Genomic DNA, 27,084 nt, shown 5'->3' on the forward strand with positions numbered 1-27,084 from the left:
CAGGGTGATTTGGAAAAGCTGAGTGAGTGGGCAAATGCATGGCAGATGCAATATAATGTGGATAAATGTGAGGTTATCCACTTTGGTAGCAAAGACAGGAAGGCAGATTATTATCTGACTATAAATTGAGAGAGGGGAATGTGCAACGAGCCAAGGGTGTACCCGTACACCAGTCATTGAAGCATGCAGGTGCAGCAGGCAGTAAAGAAAGCAAATGGTATGTTAGCCTTCATAGCGAGAGGATTCGAGTACAGGAACAAGGATGTCTTGCTGCAATTATACAGGGCCTTGGTGGGACCACATTTGGAATGCTGTGTGCAGTTTTGGTCTCCTTATCTGAGGAAGGATGCTCTTACTTTAGAGGGAGGGCAGCGAAGGTTTACCCGACTGATTCCTGGGGTGGTGGGACTGACATATGAGGAGAGATTGAGTCAGTTAGGATTATATTCGTTGGAGTTCAGAAGAATTAGGGGGGACCTCATAGAAAGCTATAAAATTCTAACAGGACGAGACAGGTTAGGTGCAGGAAGAATGTTCCCGATGGTGGGGGAGACCAGAACCAGGGGTCACAGTCTGAGGATACGGGGTAGACCATTTAGAACTGAGATGAGGAGAAATTTCTTCACCCAGAGAGTGGTGAGCCTGTGGAATTCGCTACCACAGAAAGCAGTTGAGGCCAAAACATTGTATGTTTTCAAGAAGGAGTTAGATATAGCTCTGGGGCGAAAGGGATCAAAGGATATTGGGAGAAAGCGGGAGCAGGCTATTGAGTTGGATGATCAGCCATGATCCTAATGAATGGCGGAGCAGGCTCGAAGGGCCGAATGGCCTATTCCTATTTTCTATGTTTCTAGGTCACCCTTCAGCTTTCTTTTATCAAGAGAAGAGAAAACAAGTCTGTCAACCCTTCCCTTACCCATACTTTCCTGGTATCTTCCTTATCATCCTTTTGTTAACATGTTGGGAATATTTCTGATTCTTGTTTCTGAACAGCAAATCTTTTTCTCTGTCTAAGATATTGCAGTGTTGAATTTTTGAGGTCATCACTGGAAGCTCCAGGAGTGTTGTGCTTCCCACTTTACTACATTTCCTTTGAGGTTACCACACGTTATGTCAACCTGGAGAGGGGGCATGCAGCATTTTTCCCCAGATGCTGAATATCCCCATATGCAATCAGTTGCAAAAGATATCTTGGACCACCTTCTAGCCACTCCTTTCCTTCTAAAGATGTATCCACACTCTGCTTTGCACCATCCCTATAGCAGTGCAAATATTGGGAAATCAGCATTTGGTGATTCACAGCCTTGAGGTACTCGGTGCTTTATCGGCACTGCGTGATCGGGACTAATTTTCTGTGGGTCATTTGATTCTTCTTTGTTGGGTTCAGTTCAACATTGAAATACTTGATTTGATTAACCTCAACAGGACTAATGGGAAACATTTAAAAAAAAATTTGAAAGGCATCAACCTGAGCTCGATGCTGGCCTTGCAATATTCTGCTCAGGCAAAGCACAGCTCAGCTCATGCGCAGTTCTGCCATTTGCTTAGCTCAGGACATGGAGATGCACTTGCTGAAAAAATATTTTATCTTGAACAAATTTCTGTGTTTGCTTCATTACTGACGTTAGGAGCCTTTTGTGGCAATTCAGTTGGGAACTATTTAACTTTAAAATGTCAAAATTATGAAGTAAGACATTTTGACAGAATCTCCAAGGTAGTTTCATACTGCTCCTCAAAGTGATTAGGGCTCTTAGTCAATTCTGTGTCATCTGCTTGCTTTGAATTCATGCATATCATTCGATCTAACCAATACAATGCTACCTATTATGTTTTCAAATAAATGAAATGTTGTATTTTGTTTACTGATTTTAATACCACTCAGTAACTTCATAACATAAATCCCCATCAAATTTGTTTCCTTGATGTACACAAAGTGCTGTTGCTAATTTGTCTCGCATGTAGTTGGTGTTGAAGTTGAATTCGAAGTGGAATAACTGTTAAAATTTATGCTTTATGCCTCATGGTTCATCTCGTTTTGCTTTTCCTTCCAAACTAAAACACATTTTCCAGTCTCCAATACGTAAATGTTTGACTACCATATCTAAAGAAGATCTCTCTGCTTTAGTGGTTTTCTTTTTTATTCATTCACAGGATGTGGGTGTCGCTGACTAGGCCAGCATTTATTGCCCATCCCTAATTGCCCTTGAGAAGGGGTTGGTGAGCTGCTGCCTTGAACCGCTGCAGTCCCTGTGGTGTTAATATTCCCAGTTAGGATGTGCAATGAAACCTGTAATTTATGGGAATTTTAGGGATGGCACCAGGTGTCCTTATTTTCAAAATGGTCATTGTATTGTAAAATATTTTTTTTTCCCAACGATCTTGAAAAATCCATCACCATTTAATGAGCTTCAAAAATGCTAAGAATCCCTCTCCCACACACCAGCTTTCAGCTTTGTTCATTTAATAGTCCAACAGTCTAAAGTCAAACTTTAAAGCTGTGATTTGGAGCAGAATATAGCTTCAGTAATGAGTTTCTCCATCCTGTTTATCAGCATTAGGGCAGTCACGACAAAGGAAGGGTGAAATGTGAAAACAGGTTGTGACAGTGTATTGAAGCTTCCAAAGCAAACTCTTAAAACAGATTGAGAAGATTTGGGGGGGTAAAACACAACCGGTCATATTATACGTTGGAGTGAAACCTCAGTTTTCTGCTTGAGCAGTGAGTCTTCAGAGAGACTGACTGATAACTGGTAGTCATAAACCTTTTCATCATTCTATAGAGCTATAGAGATACAGATAAACCTGGGACAGCCATCCACCTTCAGCCCTCAAAGCCAAAGCTCCTGAAAGAAACACATCCTCCATCAAAAACAGGGGGAAAGATGATAAAACCAGGATAAGGGGAAATGAGCTGTCAACAGCCTGTGGATGAATGTGACATTGGGGCATGAAAAGATGGTGTCTCTTTTGTGGTCCATAGCTACTTCCCTTGATTCAGGAGACTGGGGATTCAGTGTGGGTAGGTCAGCGTGAAATGGCAGCGGGCTTTGTGGAAAAAATGGCTTTTGTTGAATGGAGAGTTCCTTACCCAGCATCCGTAGCAGCAGAGAAGCCACCCCATCCCTGAGATGGGGCCGCACATGTGTTCAGTCCCAGGGATGGTTTCCCTGCTGTGATGAATATTGGGCAATGAGTTACCAATTTCACATAAGCTGTTTCTTTCACAAAATCCACTGCCACCTTGCATTGACCTGTGTGCCTCCGTGTTTCAAAGGGCTCAGGGAGTTGAGGGCCATCCATTGTTGGTAATTTGTGAGCGTCGGTGGCTTCAGAGTGCCTCTTGTGTATTTTTACATGCAAATTATTTAAGGGGAGGATTTTCCCCTCGGTTGGACGTGGCGGGCGGGTGGGCCCGGGAGCAGTTGCGCAATGGTCCGCCACCTGCAATCGAGCCCCGACTGCAATTACACGCTGGCTGGCCAGTTAACATTCATCTAGCGTGAAACACACACTGATAACCTCAGTGCTGCTTGGGTGGGGGCAGGAACAGTGTGAGCGCTGAAGTTTGCACATGTGCGGGGGTGACGCTCATTGAAAGCTCCCTGAAGGCACAGAGCTGCCTCAGGGAGCTGAAGGATTTAAAAATTACAAATAAAGATTTGAAAAATAAGGGAAACATGTCCCCACATGTGACTCTTGCCACATGAACAGGCATATGTTAAAAATTAATTTAAAATTTCTTACTGCTATTATTTTATTCTCTGTTGGAAAACCTCATCACGTCCACGGATGAGGTTTTGTAAAAATGCAAAGTCCGCCTGGTCTATTCATCCATCCACCAACCATAAGGTTGAACAGGCAGCGAAAAATTCAAATTAATTAATTGTTTGGGCTTAATAGCCCTCTGAATTGTCGGCAGGCATGCTGCCGACACTCGCGCATGCTGGCCGAGTGAAATATCGCGCAACTGCGATTGATGTTGGGACGCTCGCCCGACGTCATTGCTTGCTATTTCATGCTCGGGTGTGTCGGGTGTCCGCCCGCATGCCGAGCTGAAAGCCCTGCCCTGAGTCTCTCAAGAAGTGTGTTTTTTGGAAGTGCCCTTTTGTTAGGGTTTCACTGTGAAGGAGCATCCTTTGGCCAGCAACATTGAACTGGAGTGGGGAATATTGCTGCACTGTGCATCAGAATCAGGCTGAGCCCTGCTTCCAGATTTGCTGTGCAATTTTAGCATTGGTGCAATATGAACCACTTTGGAACATTGTTGCAGTTGAAGTGTTTTGCAAAGTATGGCCCTGATCAAAGAAGTCGTCTCTGAGCGCTCATTCACATAGTTTATGAATTGGGAATTCCTAGCAGTCATCTTTGGGGGAAAATGCTTGCAGCTGCACCTGCTGCCTTCCAAACACAGGATGTTGTGCTTTTGATGGTCTCACTTGGACTGGCCTTTACTAGGTAAATTGTTTTTACTGCTTTTACATAATAAAATCCACATGGATATTATGTTGCCACTTGTGGAGATAAACAAATTGTGAAGATTTAACTCTTAAAGGTACAAGTATTTTACACAAATGTTTGGAATTTTTTTGGCACTAAAACCAGATTTGGCAACAACAAATGCCAGGAGGTGATGTTTGTTTAAGTATCTAACGTGGACTTTCTGACTCTTTTTCGAGGAAAAGCTGTCACTGTGTAAGCGCAAGCAATTAATTTATGATACCCACATGTTGCCCCTCTCTGGCAAGCAATTTACTTCTTCCTTCCACAAATTGTGAATAATAAATATCCATTCTCTATAGAGAGCATTTGTAGATGACTTAATTAAAACTGCAATAAATTTTAAGCAGAGATGCCAAAACTTTGATTTAGGCTTAAATCTTCATTTCATGGTCAAAGACTTCTGAATTCAATTGCACATCTTAAATTAAACCAGAAGGTGAGCTATAATGTTGCTTGTGACAATCAGAAACCTAGAATGCAATATCTGATGTTTACCATGGTTCCACTATACCATAAATAAGGTAACTACAAATTTATTGAATTACTACATGACATGACTGACTCAAGTTTAAAAAAAACTACACATTTTACTTATACTGAAAGATAATAGACCTCAATGATATAATTAATATTTATATTGCTGTTTAACTATCGCTTTACAAAACTTGCTTATGGTGCAAGTAAGTTTGTTCTTCCCAGTTGTAAACATCTTATTTTCTGATGTCAAATAACTGGAAAAGTATGTATTCCTTAACTTGAGTTCTCACAGTAGATTTGTAACATCTACTCAAGATTCTTTCTCTTCCTCCCCTCCATAATTTAACATGATTATAAAAGATACTTTTCTTTACCTTATGTCCCATTACTTATGTCATGGATGTTTTAAAAGGTGTTTCACAAAGTCGCCTGTGAAGTGTGTGTGCGTGCATGCGTGTCCATTGTCGGAGTGCTAGACCTGCCTGTACGAGCTGCGTTCTGGGGCTGGCATCAGGTTTACAGGGAGGAGAGTAAGTTCCTTGCTCTTAGTGCTGCACATGTAGCTCTTTTAGCTGCCCAGTTACTTACAGCAGACCATTAGCCGATGGTTTCTCTGTGGATATGACTTTCTCTTGCCCTTGTCAATGCTTTTTGCAAGTAAGGCAAGATGGCTACTGTTATCATGTGATAAAAACAAAAAAACTGCGGATGCTGGAAATCCAAAACAAAAACAGAATTACCTGGAAAAACTCAGCAGGTCTGGCAGCATCGGCGGAGAAGAAAAGAGTTGACGTTTCGAGTCCTCATGACCCTTTGACAGAACTTGCGTTCGAGTCCAAGACCGCAAGTTCTGTGGAAGGGTCATGAGGACTCGAAACGTCAACTGTTATCATGTGACCTGTACAGCAATATCAAGTCATCTCCCAGACAAAGCATCGATTCGATTCTTCAAACAGCCGTTCTCCTACCTGTGGTTCTTAGATTTGTCCTGGCCAAGGCACAATTTGCATTCTTACAATGATTTTTTACAATGCATTCATGGGATGTGGGTGCCACTGGCTAGGCAAGCATTTATTGCCCATCCCTAATTGCCCTTGTTCAGAGGGAATTTAAGAGCCAACCACATTGCTGTGGGTCTGGAATCACATGTAGGCCAGACCAGGTAAGGTCGCATTTATTGCCTATCCCAAACTGCCTGGAGATGACAGTGAACCTTCATCTTGAACCACTGTGTGATGGTATAGCCATGAAAGTGCTATGGAAGAAATTCTGGAATATGGACCATGTGAAGATAAATACATATTTCAAGAGACACGCACACAATCTCCCAGTGATTGTGTGCCTTGAAGAGGAGTTTGGAGATGATGGTGTTCCCCAACATTACTGCTCTTGTTCTTGGTGGCAGAGGTTGTGTGCTGTTGAGGTTATGGGAATCATTGCTGACGTATTCACCTGATTTCTCCTCCTCATTGAGCTTTTGTAATTTTTGAATTTTCAAGAGTGCTTAATACAAGAGAAATACATGCAATCAGTGGAATTTTTCTACAGTTTTTTTAAAGTACAGGTAATAATGCAAACATGTTTGATTTGCCAAACTATATTTAAGTCTAGCTTAACTGCAAAATGCTGTATTTATCAGGAATCCTGTGGTTTGTTTACGCTTCTCCTGCCTGAGGCCTTTTTCTGAAACTAGTGCTGTAAACATTTATAACTTTGAATGGGAAAAGTAAAAATAGACTTGCTTAATCTTAGCTATCAGAGCAGCATTTCTCTTTTAGAAAAACTTATTTAGAATACATTTAGAGTATTTTTGAAGGAGTTGTGTATCTCAATCTAGCTTTCTGTGGGTATGGTTAGAAGTATTTCTGGCACTATGTGAACTAGAATCATCCCTAGATTGGCAACACCACTTCATCATGGTTTCTATTTTTACTTATGGGTAGACTGCAGCTACAGCTATGGAAAATTGGAATTAAGCATTAAAATATTGAACATAACTCCTCAATTCTTTGTTAGTTTGATGTTCCCTAAAGTAGGGGATCAATTTGAAGGATTCCTGTGACAAAATAGATCAAAAACACCCTGTTGCATGAACACAGAAGATCATTAAATCTATAATTATTCAATGGTCTTTATTGGAACCTTCCAGTGTTGGTAAGAAATTTAAAATGGAACTGGTGGCAAAGCATTGAAGTACCTCATGGTGAAAGAACACCACTTCTTAAAACTATGGCCTACAGGTCAACACTCAGAAATTCATGGGATTAAAGATAATTTTTTTAAAACCAAAGGGGTACCACGACCAGCTGTAAGGTTAACTGCACAGCAATTAATATATTTTAATTAATATATATTGATGGTTAATTGAGGAGATGTGCTAAATTGTAGGTATTAAATGTTCATGTAAGGCTGGGTGAAGAAGCAAAAATCAAAAGAGAGCATTAGAAAGCAGTAAAGTCAAAAACTTAGACCAGAGGTAATAAAGTAGGAACAAAAGAGGGCAAGCTGGAGGAACAAGATAGAAGCAAAATCTTTGGAGTTTGAGGTGTTTTGCTGTGGGTTGCTTACGGCAATATGCTTTTGTCGTGATCTTCCAAAACTTTATTGATTCAGGAATTGTTCCCTTGATTGAAAATTTACTAATTTCTCTCCACTAGTGAAGACTCTTAAAGCACAACTTGGTAACACTTCATCACTGTTCTTGGTTTACATAATTGTATTCCATGCCTGGTGGTGTCTGGCTTAATCGCCTTAATGGCCAAAATTAGAACCATATATATGTTATATATATATACACACACACACATATATAAATATGATATATGGTCACAGTAGTGTATAAATATGATATATGGTCGCAGTAGTGTATATTGTTTTAAATGGAAATTAAAACTTTCTCGTAATTGCATTATTTCTATTTTCCTTTAGTGCTGGAAAAGGAACTTCCATACGTCGATGATGATGATCAAGAGGAGGGCAAAGTATTTGATTTTGACAGTGATGAGATACCAGAAGCAGACAGAGAGCCCACCTCTGACCCTGTGCCTGTATTTATAAATGGGAAGGAACATTGCACTACACACAACTTGATACAGGAAAATGCTACTTCGGGTGCATCGCCTGAGAACCATGGATATTACGAAATATCAGAAACTAATTTGCCTCCGCGCAGGAATGATTTGGATCAAGACCCTAATGCAGTGGCACAAGGTAATGAGGAATACAAATAAATTAGACTGGTTACAGATCTTAACAATAATTGATCTATTTCAAAATATCATATAATTATATAAAGCTTTAGTTAGACCCATCTGGTGTACTGCACCACACTGCACAAAGATATATTAGCCTTGGAAGTTGTGCAGTGTAGTTCACTAGATTGATCCTGGATCTGAAAGGGTTAAATTATGAGGGCAAATTGTAGACACTAGACTTGTATTCCTTTGAATATAGAATATCAATTGGTAATTTAGTTAAACTGCTTAAGGTAATTAAACATGTTTATAGGGTAGATAGGGAAAATCTATTCTTTCTGGTGGGTGAGCCCAGAACAGTGAGACAGAACCTTAAAATTAGGACTAGGCCATTCAGAGGTGATGTCAGGAAACACTTCTTTACACGGCGTAGTGAAAATATTGATTCTCTCTTCCTAAAAGCTCTTGAAGATAGGTCAGTTGAAAATTTCAAAACTAAGATTGATAGATCTTTCTTAAGTAAGGATATTAAGGGATATCGAACCAAGGCAGGTGTAGGGATTTGAGATACAGATTAGCTATGATCTAACTAAATGGTGGAACAGGCAAAAGGGGCTGAATGGTCCACTGCTGTCTCTACGGCCTGAATTTTTTGGATGGCAGGGTCTCATTTCCTGCTGGCTGAAGTGTCGGCAGGGGACACATCCTCGCCGACCCCCATTGCCCGCAGCCATTTCACACTCAAATGGGTGTCAATGGCTGGATGCAGGACTTCCGCCCCTTACTGGGGAGGAAGTCCCACCTTAGAGAGCTGCCAACAAATCTGATTGGCCGGCAGCTCTCCGGTCCCTGCAGCGACAGCATGGCAATGGACAGAAGAAGAAATGCAGGAGGACATCTGAGACAAAGTCTGGGCACTGGAGACCCAAGTAGGTTCAAGGGGTCAAAGGGCGGGGAGGGTAGGGAAGGCTCATGGGGGAGCACGAAAGAGGAGATTGGGGTCTCTGAGGCGGGGCTGGGGACGGGGAGGGAGGTCCGGAGGCCACCGGACTTCAAGGCAGGAGTGCCCAACTTCAAGGGGTCTTCTGATGGAGGCCACCCCCTTCGCCCTGTACAAGATGTAACTATTCTTTTTCGGGCTGCTACCATGGAAGTTCAACCCTCTTGCCAGCCTAAAAATTGAGGCTGGGTGGAAATTAGCCCTTAAGTGGCCAATAATTGGCCACTTCGTCTGGCCTACATGTGACTTCAGACTCGCAGCTATCCGGTTGACTCTTAACTGCCCTGTGAAATGTCGTAGCTGACAGCTTACTACCATCTTCTTGAGGGCAGTTAAAGTGGGTATTAAATCGTGCATCTGCCAGCGACTTCTGCATCGCACACACTCCCACAAGATTTTTAAAAAATAAAAGTATCGCTTCTTCCTCTGTGGTAATGTTTCTCACATTCACCAATGGGAAGATGCCAGGTTCTTGCCAAGAAGGGGAAGAAAGCATGGGGCCAGATTTTACAGTGCATCCTATTCCGCATCGTCCCCCACCCCCAACTGAAAAGCTGTTTGTGAGCACGCCCACCAAAAAATGGCTGCCCTGCAGCCATATTATGCACGGCAGGACGTTAATTGCTTTAAGGTGACACTACCATTCCTATCTAGGGAGGAAGTCCTGCCTTAGAGAGCTGCGGCCAGTCCAATTGACCAGCAGCTCTGTAGTCCTAGAGGCAGCAGGTTTAAGAGGTGGGACCACAGTCAGTCCTGAAAGAACATAGAAAAACATAGAAAATAGAATCAGGAGTAGGTCATTCGGCTCTCCGCCATTCAGTATGATCATGGTTGATCCTCTATCTCAATGTCATAGTCCAGCTCTCTCCCCGTAACCCTTGACACCTTTAGAATCCAGAAATCTGTTTATTTCCTTCTTAAATATAATCAGTAACTTGGCCTCCACAGCCTTCTGTGGTAGAGAATTCCACAGGTTCACCACCCTCTGAGTGAAGAAGTTTCTCCTCATCTTAATCCTAATGACCAACCCTGTATCCTGACACTGTAACCCATTGTTCTATACATCTCAGCCATACAACAGCCCTTCCATCCTAGGGATCAGTCTGGCAAACCTTCACTGCACTCCCTCTATGGTAATTATATTATTTCTCAGGAAAGGAGACCAAAACAATACTCTAGGTATGGTCTCACCAAGGCCCTGTACAGCTGCAGGAAGACATCCTTACTCCTGTATTCAAGTCCTTGTGCAGTGAAGGCCAACATACCATTTACCTTCATAACTGCTTGCTGCACCTGCATGCTTTCTTTCAATGGTTTGTGTATGAGGCCACCCAGGTCCCTTTATACATTAACATTTCCCAATCTATCACCATTTAAATAATACCCAGCCATTCTGGTTTTCCTACCGAAGTGGATAACTTCATACTAATCCACATCATACTGCATCTGCCATGTATTTGCCCACTCAAGCAACCTGTCTGAATTTTCTTGAAGTCTCTTAACACCCTCCTCATTACTCGCATTCCACCAAGTTTCGTGTCATCAGCAAACTTGGAAATATTATATTTGGTTCTCTCAGGCAAGCAGAGGCGAGGTGAGGGAGCCTGGACTACCAGGTAAGTCAGGCGTATCAGTGAGGCCTGGCTGGCAAGCCCCGGTGAGGTGGGTGAGGGGCGGGGTTTGGGTTTGAGAGGTCAGGGCGGAGAGTTAAAGTGGGGGGTGGCTCTGGGCAGAGGGGACACCCCAAAGAGGTCACCACCTCCTTGCCTGACACCAGCCTGCACAATGAAAGCTCCTGGGCTACCTGCTTGGCCTGGGTCTTCCCTGCCGTGGGTAAAATAATGGCAGAGTTGGAATGAGGCCCTTTAGTGGTCACTAATTGGCCACTTAAGGACCTCAGTAGGCCCAAGGGGGTGTGGGGGGGCAGGCTGTCTGACACCTCCCCTGTCCACCATAAAATGGGAGACTGGGAATGGGAAGGCCTTGCACTGCATTTTATGAGCACCTCTCCCCCACCTCGCGCCTTCAAGTACATCAGCTGTAAAATTTAGCCCATAGTTGTGATTTTATTCTGTGAGCTATCAGTGTTTTTAATTATGTTACATGTCTAGTTGATTATGATGTCTTCATCTAAATTAGTAGCTGTATATTTGCAAATACACAATGAACAAATAAAATTCTACATTACTGAAAGTGTTCACATGCTTTGTGGAAAACCAAAAAAAGGCGAATGGAAGCAGAATTCTCAGTTGCTACAGAGCAAGTTTTCCCACCTCCAGTATCTGCAGTTAGTTGTGGAAAGTCATAGAGCAAAACAAAGGTGATTGTCTACAAGAAGGAATAGGAAAGCTGCTCAATCTCTTTGGCTGTTTGTGGATACCAATGACAGACAGATGCCTTGAGAACAGAGCTGGGATCCTCCTCGCAGCAGAGGATTTCTGCATTCACTACAAACATTGCCGCAACCTCAATCCAGGAAAATGGATCGCAGATGTATGGTGGAATTCCCACCATTGAGTAGTTGCAAAATTCCGGTGGTACTGCAGTAGCTGGAGCACCAGAAGATGCAGCTGGTCTGTTAAAAGAGCAGAACAGCCACCAAGTTCAGTAGCGCAGTAGGCCCATGAAGCAGAAGTAAATGAGGGATAGGATGGAATGGGGCAAGTGGAGACCACTACAAACTTCCCCCACTCTCCATGCAGACCTCTCTGGGGCCCAGCACTCACCTTCTACATGTTGGCTGTAATGCCAATAAATTGTTGGGCAATTGGACAGGGTCCCAGGCTGCCCTCCTGGCATTTGCATGCAGTTGGCAAGGATGGAGTGGCCAGTGACGGTGCTGCTGCACGGTAACGACACTAAGGCGGCGGTTGCCCTCGCTCAGATATTTTCTCATTCTGCCCCACTATTCCACTTGATTTTGTGTGATTGTGAAGGAGAATCCAGCCTCCAGATTCTCCTCCATGATCACGCCCAAAATCAATTACTCTCAACCGGATTGCAAAGATATTTAGTTTTAATTTTTAAAAAAAAGTTAGTAGAAAATAACTTCGAAAAAAATTGAGCTGGGTTAATAGATAATATGAATACATTTGTTTTAAAAAAGTGATTGTCTTTGCAGAAAATGATACTGCTGCCAGTTTGCTACATTCAGCCACACAAGCCATAGCTGAAACACCACTTGCAAAAGTGAATCCATATTCAGTTGTAGATATCACACCACTCCAGGAGGGTGATCAAGTCAAACTACCAGGAGCAGAACAAAGCCACCAGGACAATAAGGCAACGGGTCATACGCTCCCTCTTGGATATTGTGTGCCAGTTCCCTGCGGATACGCTGTACCATCCAATGTACCATTGCTGGTTCCGACATATTCAGCACCTGTTACTTTAATAAGAAATGTTTCTGTCGATGAGGAAGGTGAGGAGCCTACCTTGTAAAAACAGAAAATGGTGATAAGATTTGTTAACTGTAATTTATTACTTTTCTGTGTATGATTTTATTTATAAGGACTAAGGCATTTTAGAAGAGGAGCAGGTTATTATTCTCAACTAATCTATCTGATTTTTTTTTCACCTTGACCAACTAGCTCACCATATCCCTTAACCTCTCGTCTCTGTAATTATCTTCAGAACCCATATACAAAGATGTATAAATTTAAACTGGGACAGCTTAAAATGTTTGCAAACCAATAGCTGGGCACTCAGATGAAATGAGATTGTGAGAGTTAAGTTCAAGAGGTCTATAACAGTCATCTGACTCTCAAAACCTTCAGAGCAACTTAAATAATCATTGTATGGCTTTGGAGCTTCTTCAGATTATTTTAATATGATCCAACAAACATGTTTCTGATTTCAATACAAATTCTGCAAGATTTGTGTGGGGGTAGGGTAAGGTGGGGAAGAGGGACGGAGAAAATGTGAGAAAACGCTTCTTTGAAAAGATGCAAACTTGCTAAAAGTAGACATCATGTTAATCCTGAGCCCACTTAATTTGACTCTATCAAATACGTTCTGTAGTGTTCGGCACTCGTGGCTTTAAAGGTACTAGGTTTAAGCGAAGTTTTTAATAATGTTATTATTTCCTGTATGTTCACAGCGCTATTTAAAAGTGAAGATTTTGATGCCAGTCTTACTCAGTCAAACAGTCAGCCAGTTGGGTAAGTTTGTGTCCATTTTATATTGCTGAAAAAAGACACATGTCGAAGCTTTTCATCTTGAACTCTTCAGGACGCTTTGCAAGAATACCAATATAGGGGGAAAACAACAATTAAACTGTATGAGGCGAGAGTGCTGATTGGTGGCATGTGGACTCTGATTGGTAGAGACATTGCCATGGAGAATGCTCCAGTGATGGTGACTGATAGTTACCTGTTAAGCATTGTTTGAAATTTAAACCAGTCAGCTTGACCCTGATTGGTTAAGGCATCACCCTGAGGAATGAGTCAACGAATGGCTGTCACTTATTTTGTTGAGCTGAAACAGACGCAATGTGTGAACATGTTCTTTCTGTCTGCAAAGAACCAGGCCCTGTGTATTAATATATGTAGCTTCCAGTACACTTAAATGCATCATACTGCGAGCCCAGCTGACAATCTTAAATTGGTTGTCAGCGCAATTCTTTGCATACTGAGGATTACTTAGCAAATGTTGTCCAATCGTGGAATCACATCTAATGTTGGACACTGATTTGAGTATCGCAAGTATGGGCTGGTTGGGTACGGTCTGTACATTGCCTGTTGTGAACAGTGGCTGGGACATGCTATTTGATATGATCCGCCAGTCTTTGGGTCTACATGCCTAGCATCACACTGGCACTGAAATGCATATACCACATTACTCATTTGTGAGATAAGCAGAACATCCTTTTGGCTTGACAACAACATCCTTTTAGTGGCAAATAACACTTGGGTTGCTATTGCATAGTAGCAACGTGAAACAGCTAGCTTTACCTGTTGCTCAAATTTTTGAGATACCTTGCTCTTCCAGGGGAATCTGAGGTAGACTGGGCATTTTTTAGGGCCGAAAGTGATGGCCTTAGGCCCGTTCATGTGTTTGCAAGATATACAGCGCAAAATAATCTGATCAGGGCAGCCATAATCCTGCAGGATGCCTTTGTGCCCTATTTCAGCATCTAGTTTGCATGGTGAGCAAATGGCTCAGGCCCTATTTACAGTGTTGCCGATAAGACCAATCTAATAGCGTATGGAACTGTAAGAAACCCAACGGGGCCCTGTCCTTTGCAGACAGAAAAATCATGTACCCAGATTGTGCCTGAACAAGTGACAGCCATTCGCTGACTCATTCTTCAGGGCAATATCTTGATCAACCAGGGTCAAGCTGCTTGATTTAAATTTCAAACAATGTTTGGCAGTTCACTATCAGTCACCATCAATCATGCATTCTCCATGGCAATGCCTCTACCAATCAGAGTCCACTTGCCAACCAATCAACATTCTCTTCACATATAGTTTAATTATTGTCTTCCCCCATATTGGTACTTTTGCAAAGTGTCCTGATGGGTACAAGGCAAAAAGCTTCGACATGCCTCTTTCTTCAGCAATATTTAAATTCTGTACTACCAAACAACCATTATATATTAGTGATTTAAATAATTTAGAATTGGTGCATTTTCACAAGGGAAAATTTTCTTTGTTTAAACTCTTCATTGTCCTGCTGCCCTGCTCCAAAATTGTTCAGACTATGTTCCTTGTGCTATCCTACTAACTTGTAGGTATGTGACCCTACAAGACTGCAGAATCTAACTGCTAATTAAACACTGGCTTGCCTTCTTTCAAAGGTTAATCACTATTCGAGCTGGAGATTGGAACCATTGCTTTGTTTGTGGAAAGGTTAATAAAGAATATAAAAACAAAAAAACTGCAGATGCTGGAAATCCAAAACAAAAACAGAATTACCTGGAAAAACTCAGCAGGTCTGGCAGCATCGGCGGAGAAGAAAAGAGTTGACGTTTCGAGTCCTCATGACCCTTCGACAGAACTTGCGTTCGAGTCCAAGAAAGAGTTGAAATATAAGCTGGTTTAAGGTGTGTGTGTGGGGGGCGGAGAGATAGAGAGACAAAGAGGTGGAGGGGGGGGTGGGGGTGTGTGGTTGTAGGGACAAACAAGCAGTGATAGAAGCAGATCATCAAAAGATGTCAACGACAATAGTACAATAGAACACATAGGTGTTAAAATTAAAGTTGGTGATATTATCTAAATGAATGTGCTAATTAAGAATGGATGGTAGGGCACATCCATTCTTAATTAGCACATTCATTTAGATAATATCACCAACTTTAATTTTAACACCTATGTGTTCTATTGTACTATTGTCGTTGACATCTTTTGATGATCTGCTTCTATCACTGCTTGTTTGTCCCTACAACCACACACCCCCACCCCCCCCTCCACCTCTTTGTCTCTCTATCTCTCCGCCCCCCACACACACACCTTAAACCAGCTTATATTTCAACTCTTTCTTGGACTCGAACGCAAGTTCTGTCGAAGGGTCATGAGGACTCGAAACGTCAACTCTTTTCTTCTCCGCCGATGCTGCCAGACCTGCTGAGTTTTTCCAGGTAATTCTGTTTTAATAAAGAATATCCTGGTTCCAGTGCGTTGTGTTCCTGCACAGATTTGTTTCCCTAATCCAGTACCTCAATATTAAAATTCTCATCTTTATTTTCAAATTGCTGCATGGTCTAGTCCCTCCCGATCTCTGCTACCTCTTCAGCCCTACCCCCTCCGGGTTATCTGCACCCTTCTAATTCTAATCTCTTGCGATCCTCAATTGTCATCACTCGGCTGCTGGCTGATGTGCCTTCAGTTGCTGAGGCCTTAAGGTCTAGAATTCCTTCTTTAAACCTCTCCACCTCTCGACATCTCTTTCTACTTAGAACCTAATTCTTTGATCAAGCTTCTGATTGTCTGCCCCAATATCTCTGTATGTAGCTTAGTGTCAAATTTTGTTTGATAACAATTTGGTGAAGTGTCTTGGGACATTTTACTTCATTACTATATAAATGCAAGTTTTTTTTACAGTTTGTAAACAATTTCTTGGTTTCTTCATTTTTCCCCAAGTGTGATACATGTTTGCATTAGACAGGGTGTGACGCCTGAAATGTGATGCACAAAGATTTTTTAATGGTATATAGCTATGTACACAGTTGTCAATAGTTATAGGCTGTAGCCCATAACTTCTAATCTCCGGGCCCCCCCCCCCCCCAAAAGGACCCCACAGCTACAACCCAACCCTCCACTGGACCCCCTGACTACCATCCTGACTGCCCAGCTATCCCCGCCAGGCTGTTCACTGGACCTCCCAACCCCCGACTATCCTCCCAACTACCCCTTCACCCCCTTGTAACTTGACCCACCTCCCAATGTTTCCCCCCCCCCCCCCAAGCTAGTACCATAAAAGTGTGTGTTTTTTTTTTCACTTCCCTTGACTCTACTGCCCTCAACAGAGAGGATCCTGAACAGCTGCAATGCACTATTCTCACCTGGCGGGCGAATTGGAAGGTCGGGTAAGAAAGGTGCAACTGCATTTCAATGTAAGTAAATTGGAGCAGAGTGACAATCCGATGGTGATTGCCACTCCACAGAAGTTCTGCTCCTATAAGTTGTCCACTCATGACATTCCTCTGCCATAAATATTTGGGAATGAATTTTCTCAGGTGTAAATAGGATTCCTCATGAAGTTATGGCGGTAACCTGTATCTGCTTCTTTCCCATTCTCTAATTCAGTCTCTGTCCCTATTTCTTTTTTTCTTACCAATCCCACCTAAATGGATGATTTGCTGCATGTCTGTCATCTCTCGTAGGTGAAAGGATGTCAACAACTTTTTTTTTTCATTAATTTTTTGCTTCCCTTTATCTCTAAGACAAATGTGTCAGTATGTTTCTTTGCTGGTGTGCTGAATTTTCATCTTGGGTGACTGGACCAGCTCCTGGCTGTGCCAATCTTGCTGTCCGTTAAAATTTCCCCCATACTTTGCATTGCTGCGTATTCTATGAATCTAGTAATGTTACAAATGGAAGACTAGAAATTGGATTTGTTTCCACTGTGCTTTTGGAACACATTAGAGGTTAGAAATAGTTATGCACAGTAACAACAAAAAAATGATCAGAAATGTTGGATAGTTGTGCTTTACTGATTTAATGTTAACTAGTTTTGCATTTTTTCTTTATTTGTTCATGGATGAGAGCGTCACTGGCTAGGCCAGCATTTGTTGCCCTTGAGAAGGTGGTGAGCTGAGATGCCGCTTTGACCCACTGTAGTCCATGTGGTGTAGGTACACCCACAGTGCTATTAGGGAGGGAGTTCCAGGATTTTGACACAGTGACAGTGAAGGAACAATGATATAGCTCCAAGCCAGGATGGTGAGTGGCTTGGAGGGGAATTTCCATATGGTGGTGTTCCCATCTGTCTGCTGCACCCGTCCTTCTAGATGGTAGTGATCGTGGGTTTGAAAGGTGCTGTCGAAGCAGGCGTGGTGAATTCCTGCAGTGCATCGTGCAGATGGTACACACTGCTGCCACTGTCCATTGGTGATGGAGGGAATGAATGTTTGTGGAAGGGGTGCCAATCAAGCAGGCTGCTTTGTCCTGGATAATGTCAAGCTTCTTGAGTGTTGTTGGAGTTGCACTCGTCCAGGCAAGGGAGAGTATTCCATCACACTCCTGACTTGTGCCTTGTAGGTGATGGGCAGACTTTGGGGAGTCAGGGGATGAGTTACTCGCCACAGGATTCCTAACTTTTGACATGCTCTTGTAGCCACAGTATTTATATGGCTAGTCCAGTTCAGTTTCTGGTCAATGGTAATCCCCAGAATGTTGATAGTGAGGGATTCAGCGATGGTAATGCCATTGAACATCAAGGGGCAATGGTTAGATTCTCTATTGTTGGAAATGGTCATTGCCTGGCACTTATATGGTGCGAATGTTATTTGCAACTTGTTAGCCCAAGCCTGGATATTGTCCAGGTCTTGCTGCATTTGCACGTTGACTGCTTTAGTATATGAGGAGTCGCAAATGGTACTGAACATTGTGTAACCCTCAGCAAACATCCCCACTTCTGACCTTATGACATAAGGACGGTCATTGATGAAGCAGCTGAAGATGGTTGGGCCTAGGACACTAGATTATGGTGTAGTGATGTCCTGGAGCTGAGATATTGACCAACAACAATCATTATCATCTTCCTTTATGCTAGGTATGACTCCAACCAGCACAGAGTCCCCCCCCCACCCCCCCCCGATTTCTATTGACCCTAATTTTGCTGGGGCTCCTTGATGTCACACTTTGTCAAATGCCGCCTTGATGTCAAGGCCAGTCACTCCACCTCACCTTGGGAGTTCAGGTCATGAGCTGAGTGATCCTGGTGGAACCCAAACTATGCGTCAGTGACTAGGCTATTGCTAAGCAATTGCTGCTTGATAGCACTGTTGATGACCCTTCCATCACTTTACTGATGATCAAGAGTGGGCTGATGGGGCAGTAATTGGCAGCACTGGATCTGCCCTGTTTTTTGGGTACAGGACATACCTGGGCAATTTTCCATTTTGCTGGGTAGATGCCGGTGTTGTAGCTGTGCTGGAACAGCTTGGCTACAGGTGCGGCACGTTCTGGAGCACAAGCCTTCAGTACTGTTGCCGGAATATTGTCAGGGCCCATAGCCTTTGCAGTATCCAGTGCCTTTGGCCGTTTCTTGATATCACGTGGAGTGAATTGAATTGGCTGAAGACTAGCATCTGTGATGCTGGGGACCTCTGGAGGAGGCTGAGATAGATCATCCACTCAGCACTTATGGCTGAAGATTGTAGCAAATACTTCAGCCTTATTTTTTGCACTGATGTGCTGGGCTCCTCTATCATTGAGGATTGGGATACTTGTGGAGCTTCCTTATCCAGCAAGTTATTTAATTGTCCACCACCATTCACAATTGGATGTGGTAGGACTGCAGAGCTTGGATCTGATCCGTTGGTTGTGGAATCGCTTAGCTCTGTCTATCGCTTGCCTCTTATGCTGTTAAGCATGCAAGTAGTCTTGACTTGTAGCTTTCACCAGTTTGACACCTCATTTTTAGGTATGTCTGGTGCTGTTCCTAGCATGCTATCCTGCACTCTTCATTGAATCAGGGTTGATCCCCTGGCTTGGTGGTAATGGTAGAGTGGAGGATATGTGGGCTATGAGATTACAGATTGTGCTCGAGTACACTTCTGCTGATGGCCCACAGTGCCTCATAGATGCCCAGAGTTGGCCAGATCTGTTTCCCATTTAGTACTGTGGGAGTGCCACACAACATGATAGAGGGTATCCTCAATGTGAAGATGGGACTTCACCTCCACAATGACTGTACGGCTGTCACTCCTACCGATACTGCCATGGACAGATGCATCTGGGAGAGTCAGGTTGGCGAGGATGAGGTCAAGTATGTTTCTCCCTCTTGTTGGCTCCTTCACCACCTGTCGCAGACCCAAGCTAGCAGCTATGTCGTTTAGGATTTGGCCAGCCCAGCCAGTAGTGGTTCTACTGAACCACTCTTATGATGGGCATTGAAGTCCCCCACCCAGAGTACATTCTGCATCCTTGCCAGACTCAGTGCTTCCTCCAAGTGGTGTTGAACATGGAGGAATTGTCTGTACAACATAAACCACATTATTTTGGAGAAGTGAATATTGCAAGCATTTCAAAGAGCCTGTAACATTTGGATGCTCTTCAATCTCAAGAAAAATTAAGACTTATGATTGCGATGGTTACCTGTCTTGTTTGAGTTTGTACCAATGTATTCACAAAAAGTAAACTGTATGTTACAAATTATTTTATTCCATTTTATTTCAGTGAAGATTACCTTGCTTTGGACACAGAAGATGCCTTTACCAAATGGGCTTCAGACCCAGCAAATACGGCATGGCTAGAGGGTCTGTATCATTAGCATAAAGAATGCGTTACTGATTAGAACACCATAAATCTTCAACTTAGAATATGTCCCTTGTATATAAGTGCATTTCCCACTTTGGATAGTGCATTATAGCTAAAATATTTAATATGCTCCCTCTAACACACTCTTGACTTTAGAAGCGTTAGGATAAAGTATTTGGCCGTGTGTTATCACGAACGATGGTGCAACAGAGAGAAGCTAAAACAAAAACAGAATTACCTGGAAAAACTCAGCAGGTCTGGCAGCATCGGCGGAGAAGAAAAGAGTTGACGTTTCGAGTCCTCATGACCCTTCGAGAGAAGCTAATGATTGTTGAGTACGCTGAGATGCAGCAGTAGAGACAATGGGCATGAATTCTAATTAAGTGAAGCTAATGTGCTAATTAGTGAGATTCCAAAAGAAGAATGTGGAGAACGTTCAACAAAAAAAATAGACCAGTCAAGCATTGAATAGAAGTGTCAATCCTAGGAATAATTATGGTAAACATTAACCAATCTCAGACTTAAAGCTGTATCTCCAGCTAAGAAATGTGGGCATCTCCTTTGTTGTTTGGAGGCTGGTGGAATGATGAATCCTGCAGTATTTCCACAATTCACAGAAAATTGCCACTGCCTCCAGCTTTGCTATGGACAAAGACAATGGCGTTGACAGTTACCATATAGACACAGAACAAGCATGAGGACACTGCCTTACACACTGTTTTTCATCAATGAGATCTTAGTCTTCTCTATGCCATTTGTAATTATTTTAAAACTGATTTTTATGTGTGCCCCTCTTTTCCTAAGACATTGGTCTGTTTAAGGTTTATTTATCATCCTTCAATCACTGAGGTTTCATTTGGTTCATTTTCTTTTTTGTATTTAGAATCATACAGCACAGAAGGTGGCCATTTGGCCCATCATGTCTGTGCTGGTTCTTTGAAAGAGCTATCCCAATAGTCCTCCTCTCTTCTTTCCCCTGCTATGCACGTTTTTCCTTTTTACTCCCCTGTCGAAAGTTACTATTGAATCTCTTTCAACCATTCTTTCAGGCAGGGCATTCCAGATAATATCAATTTTTTGAGGTAAAAATAAGACTGTTTTCTCCATAGTAATATTTTAAAATGATGTATTCCAGTTATCTTCTGTATTGTAATAATTATTACTCACTGCTATAAGCCTCGTCCACCTTCCCCAAGAGTTCATGTTTTTAAATTTTGCTGTATCGAAATTGGTATTTGCATTGTTAGCCCGTGTTCAGCCTCTCACTTAAAGTTTAAGTATGTTGCAGTAAACATTATCCAGATCTCCACCCACATAAACACCACCTCTTATACTTTCTACTGAACCTTAAATACTAGGATCGGATTAGGCAATAAGAATAATGGTGAGGCTATCAGTGCTTGCTGTCATTAAAGTGTAAATTGGACCTAATTCCATAAACTCACGCAGTTATTTGTAAAAATCAGGAAGTTGATGTCTGTCTGAGTTTCTCTGCTCCTCAAAGAAGCCTCACTATGAGTGTCTCGCTGACTTAGTATTTAATTGCATGGGGCGGCATGAAGTAGCACCATTTACCCCCTAAATACCCACTAAACATGCCAGAAAAATGTTAGGACTTGTACATTCCAGTGTAAGTAAATTTTCAACAGCCTGATAAGTCTTAATTGCTGCCAAGCAACCACTCTGGCAATGAAAAGTAATTTTTACAAGTGCAGAATCTCATTCCTACAGATTTTAATTATTCTAGATTTTTTAAAAATTAGCTTTCGTTCTGTCTCTTTTATCCCCCTCTTTCTCAAGCCCATCTTTCTTTTTCTCTCTTTAAAATTATATACTAACAATCTGAATAACTTGTCACGCCTCACAGGTCAGGATGAAGTGATTTATGATGATGTGCCAAGAGAAAATTCTGATGCATCAGTAACAGGTAACTTGGATTTATTTTTTTCTGCAATGAATAATTTGTCTTTGAATGTCCCAATCCACATGTAATGTAAGATATTGAAGAGTATTCTTCTCACGGTAATACTGGCCAGGATTTTCCTGTCAGCGATTTGGAGGCGGGGTCCGCTTGTCGACAGGAAAATTACCCGCGGAACCCACGACATCATCCTGGTCCCTTTAAATTTTCAGGAAGGCAGGCGGACAGTGAAATCAGCTGTTCTCCCACTGAGCTGTCAATGGCCAATTAAGGCCATTGACAGGCTAATTAAGATTGTTAAAGACCCTGCCCGTCCAACGTTAAGGCTAGCGGGCAGGCCAGGAGCCCCAGCGGGCTCCTGATAATACATGAAACCTCATCCACTGGCGGAATGAGGTTTCATGTCTGTCTTTAAAAAGTTTCATAAAGCTTATGTGTTTCTTATTAACGTGTCCCATTTCGTGTGACATTGTCACATGAGGGGGATGTGTTAATAATTTTAATATTTTTCTATTTTTGGAGTTTTTTTACCTGTTAGTAATCTCCCTGAGACAGCACTTGGTCTCAGGGAGCAGTGTGCTCTTTCGTGCGCATGCGCGAAAGACCGCACTTTGATAGATGGGGAATCCCTCCCCCGGCACAGGAAACTGTTGGGCAGGTCGCTTAATTGGCCCGCCCACTCAAAATGGCAGTGAGCCCTGTTTTGGGGCCGAAGATTGGCTGTCCGCCCACCACTGAGCTGGTGGGGCCTGCCCACCCACCAAGGGCAAAGATCTGCCCACTGTGTGCTAAGAAAGCAAAAAAAGTCTACTGCCATTTACATAATGATAAATAATACATATTTTGAAAATAAACTTCATTCATCAATGTAATTTCTTAATTGCATATATGAGTAAGGTTGTCTGATGTGCAGATCTTCACTGTAAATATGGAAATACTTTGATTCTGAGTAAATCTACCAATGTAATTTTTTTGAGCCTTCCATTGTTGTCAATGTGAGTTTTGTCTCAGTAGACCTATCGCACAATTAGAAGAAAGGTTTGAAATGACAGTTGAGTAAACATCTCCTAACTGGTACCTTGTTGCCAGATCCAGAAGAACTCATATACGATGATGTGGAACATGGAGATGAGGCTGCAACAAGCTCTTTGGATTATGGTTGGAGCTCCAGTGAATTCGAGAGCTATGATGAGCAAAGTGATGGAGAATCTAAATGTGAAAATGGAATTCCCAACTCCTTCCTCCAAGGCAAATCTCACAAGAATAAGATACATGTATGTACTACATATGCACACTGTGACCATCATTTCAGGTTTGAATCTTCAAAGGGGAAAGAAGCACTTGGTGGAAGAACTTGCTAAAGAATTTTCCTATTGTATGGAAGAAAATAGTAGCCTTAGAGAAAGGTTAATATTTCTTGTCCTCAGATTGCACATCCTTCCTGTTGTTTTAGCTACTCAATGACTGATTGGGAAATGTTTGTGCATCCCAAAGCTTCAGACAATAAGGGGCAGTGAGGTCAAACCAGCTTCAGAACTTGGAGCTGTGGGACCTCTGGAATCTGTGCAATTAGTAGAGCTTACAGGGATTGAGGAGATTTTGAATTTGATAAGATCACTAATTTCATATGATAGTATATCTTGAAAAGAAAAAAATATCAGATAATATCCTCTTGTCTTATGTCACTGTCTCTATTCCTTATACATATGATTGCAAAATAAGGGCTGTAACTTAAAATGATTCTTTTTTTCTCACTTGCCCAATGTAAAGTACTTCTCAAGACAGTCCTTGGCAGGGCACACATTAGTACTGAAAAGTTGCTGAATTCTAAATGTCAATGGTATTTCTGAGCAAAATGCCATGTTGCTCCCCAGAAGGGGCGGTATTTAATGGAGATGGTAGGGGTCTTGCCCGCTGGCTAGAGAGCCAGCGAGAGCCCCCGTCATCTCTCTTCAGGAAGGCCCAATGAATTAAGTGTCAATAGGGTAGTGGTGGGCCTTCCTTGGGTCAAGGACCCCGGGGGCCAAAGTCCCACCTGCTGAGACTTGCCAGCAACACTTCATTACTCGGCAGCTCCATCAGGGAGGCGATGGCTGCTGCAGGTACTACACCTGTCCGACCTGGGATCACTTATAGATCCAGGGACAGGAGAATGATGGTGGGAAGGGGGTCATGAAGGAATGAGGGAGAGAGGTCAGCAGCAAGGTTTTGTTCTTAATGGGCTCCCCTTTCTCAATGCCTGGTCCCTCAATCAGGCAATGAGTGCCTTTAAATGAAGGGCCTCCCCCACAACAGGCTTTGCTTTTTAGGCTTCCACTGTGGCAGGTCCCCTGGCTGTCACTGGATGAACATCAGTGCCAAGAAGTGAGAGGAATTTGCAGGCAGGATAGTTATCGAGGCACCTTTATATATCTCTTAGCAACTGAGTGAAACAGTTTTGGTGTATGCCTAGAAGCCGGTTGCCTTGCCAATTCCTCATAGGAGGTGTGGCGTTGAGAAGGGGGAATTTAATAGTAACATATCCTGAAAATGTGTGAAAATTCCTCCACACTGAGTGTATTTAGGCAGTCAAAACCCATTACATGCATTTTCTACTTATTTTCTCCAGGGTAGCTTGGGATGAGCAGTAAATGCTGGCCTTACAAGCAATGTTCTGACCTCATGAACAAATAAAATGAAATTAAGCATTTTTAAAACTAAATCTGTCCCCTGCTGGATGATTGCAACCCACCCCCATCCCCAGCTATAAACCACAGCACAGATGTTCAGCTGCTGCTCCTTCAGCCTGTGACTGTATAACAGTAACACAGGTTTTAAAGTATTTCTAATATAAGTATTACATCTTTCTTTGGATGTACTCGACCATCTTAGAATATATTACTTGGCTCCATAGATGCCATTCTGCTCTGCAACATCACTTCCAGTGTTAGTCGGCTGTTGTACCCTGGTCATCTTCCTAACTTTTTATTGTAGATTAGCATGTGTTGCTGCTGAGCACTAATATAGAGAATGACAATAATTCTGCACTTCTGATGTACTTCCTGACACTAAAGTGTAAGCCGTTGCCAGTAAACATTTTCTTTAGGAGCCAGAAGAAACCTGTGTTAAGCTGTTATTAATGATTGTTGACTGCGTTTCAGCTCCACTGAGCAGCTGCTTTCCAGCTGTTTGAACTGATCCGCTGGAAATTCAGCTGTGTGAGGAGATTTTAAAAACCCCAAAGATTTCCTATTTCCTCCGTGCAAAGAATCATTTAAATTTGGTCCCAGCCAAACACTCCCATAGTAATTTTCCCTTTAAGGTATTTTCTGCACATTGTGATATTTTTGGACTATTAGATGTAAAATTGTCACAATAGGGAGCTGTTAAATGAGACTGGCTGTATAAAGCTACACTTTGTGATATTACTGGAATCTTGTTTTCTAAGTTAACTGTGATTATAAATTGACTCAATGGGTAATAAAAAGAAAGAACTTGCTTTTGACAACCTCAGGATTCCCCAATGAAGTATTTTTGAAGTGTAGTCACTGTTATAATGTAGGAAACATAGCAGCCAATTTGCATGCAGCAAGCTCCCACTAATAGCACTGTGATACCGACCAGATAAGTTGCTTTATTGATATTGGCTAAGGACACTGGAGAAGTATTCTGCTCTTCTCTGAAATAGTGCCATGTGATTTTTAGACCCATGTGGGAGCATAGAAAGGACTTCAATATCTTCTCTCATCTGAAAGATGGGAACTTCGACAGTGTTATTCCCTCAGTACTGCATTGGAGTGTCAGCCTTGTGTGCTGAAGCCTCTGGACTCCAGTTGAACCCACAACTTCCTGACTCAGAGCTGAGGGTGCTATCAAGTATCCATGTCTGACAGACAAGTAATGCAAATTGTTTTCTTGAATTCCAGTATTTTGCTTTTGAATAACAGGATATATTTAACCAAAGGTTACCAACCTGTATGTGGCTGAATAGGCTTCTTTGATTTTAGCTTTCACAGGACCTAAGTCGTTTAAAAGAGCACTATGAGAAGAAGATGAAAGAACTGGCAAATGCTGTAGGAAGTGTGGAACTTCAGCAACTGAAGCAGAAACAAGAGCGGAAGGTGCGTTCTTCTATAGGAAAATAATGCTGGAATTCAACATAAGAACTGGACATAAGTTTACAATATTATTACCTTTGGAAAAACTCAGCCAAATTGACCTTTCCATGAATAAAATTACAAGTGTCTCTTAAAACTAGATTAAGCTTTTTCAGAATTGGCAATTGATAGTTTATGAAAGGACTTGTGTTGAGTTTTTTTCAGTATTTTGTATCTATTGCCTGAAATCATAATGTAATTTCTAATTAAGAATGGGTTCTTCTAGACGAATGGAATCCCACTCCTCTGATATTACTCTGGATTCCACAAATTCCTTTTCCATTGTGCAGGTAAACACTGGATGATTATCATGTGTTCCTTGCATAATTGGCCAGAAACTGGGAGAAATGCACTTATATCAAATTAGCTCCATACTTATGTCGGGTATTTGGGTAAAAATTACTTTGACAGATTGACACTGACTGTTATTACTTGGAGATATGTAGAAAATGTGTAATAACTGAGTGAAGCCATTTGCAGCCTTGAAAACAATATTAAACCAGGACTAACAGAAAAAGAGCTGACAATACTGGGAAGCTGTTGGAATTGTGTGTCAGATCCTTCAGTATTTGTGAAGAGAAAAGAGAGGTTAACATTTGAGTGTAATCCTTCCTCAGTACCGAATACTGAAAAACAAGAAAGATGCTGTGTTGGGGGGCAAAAACAATATTAAAGAGAGCAAACACACCCAACGGAAAATAATGCACTGAGTGACTTACAATATTGTGAAATTAGAAATATTATAATGGATTTAGTCGGTGGGGTTAATTCCTTACAAGGAATGTTATGGAAGTGGATATAGAAATTCAAATGACAAACTAGGCATCATTAATGATATCGGCTTACAGTATTCTAAAATATACATATGGTGAAAAGTTGATAAGTAAATCAAAGATGGCAAAAAAAGTAGCACTTAGTTTCATGATTGAAA

At 42.1% G+C, this 27,084-nt stretch overlaps 1 protein-coding gene across 5 annotated transcripts in view; it reads left to right on the plus strand.

The window, feature by feature from the left end:
* The window catches only part of arhgef10 (Rho guanine nucleotide exchange factor (GEF) 10), a 397,136-nt gene that overhangs the window by 106,288 nt on the left and 263,764 nt on the right, over nucleotides 1–27,084 (plus strand). For 4 of the 5 annotated variants that reach the window (XM_041187543.1, XM_041187546.1, XM_041187544.1 and 1 more), the window contains 7 exons: nucleotides 7,906–8,187; nucleotides 12,293–12,592; nucleotides 13,271–13,331; nucleotides 20,016–20,095; nucleotides 21,964–22,023; nucleotides 23,107–23,291; nucleotides 26,004–26,117. In XM_041187543.1, the coding sequence (XP_041043477.1) occupies nucleotides 7,906–8,187; nucleotides 12,293–12,592; nucleotides 13,271–13,331; nucleotides 20,016–20,095; nucleotides 21,964–22,023; nucleotides 23,107–23,291; nucleotides 26,004–26,117 (1,082 nt within the window). The remainder of the gene's footprint in view (nucleotides 1–7,905; nucleotides 8,188–12,292; nucleotides 12,593–13,270; nucleotides 13,332–20,015; nucleotides 20,096–21,963; nucleotides 22,024–23,106; nucleotides 23,292–26,003; nucleotides 26,118–27,084) is intronic. The other variant, XM_041187548.1, reaches the window with a different exon arrangement.

This window comes from Carcharodon carcharias, chromosome 5, assembly GCF_017639515.1.
Source record: "Carcharodon carcharias isolate sCarCar2 chromosome 5, sCarCar2.pri, whole genome shotgun sequence".
Taxonomy (NCBI): domain Eukaryota; kingdom Metazoa; phylum Chordata; class Chondrichthyes; order Lamniformes; family Lamnidae; genus Carcharodon; species Carcharodon carcharias.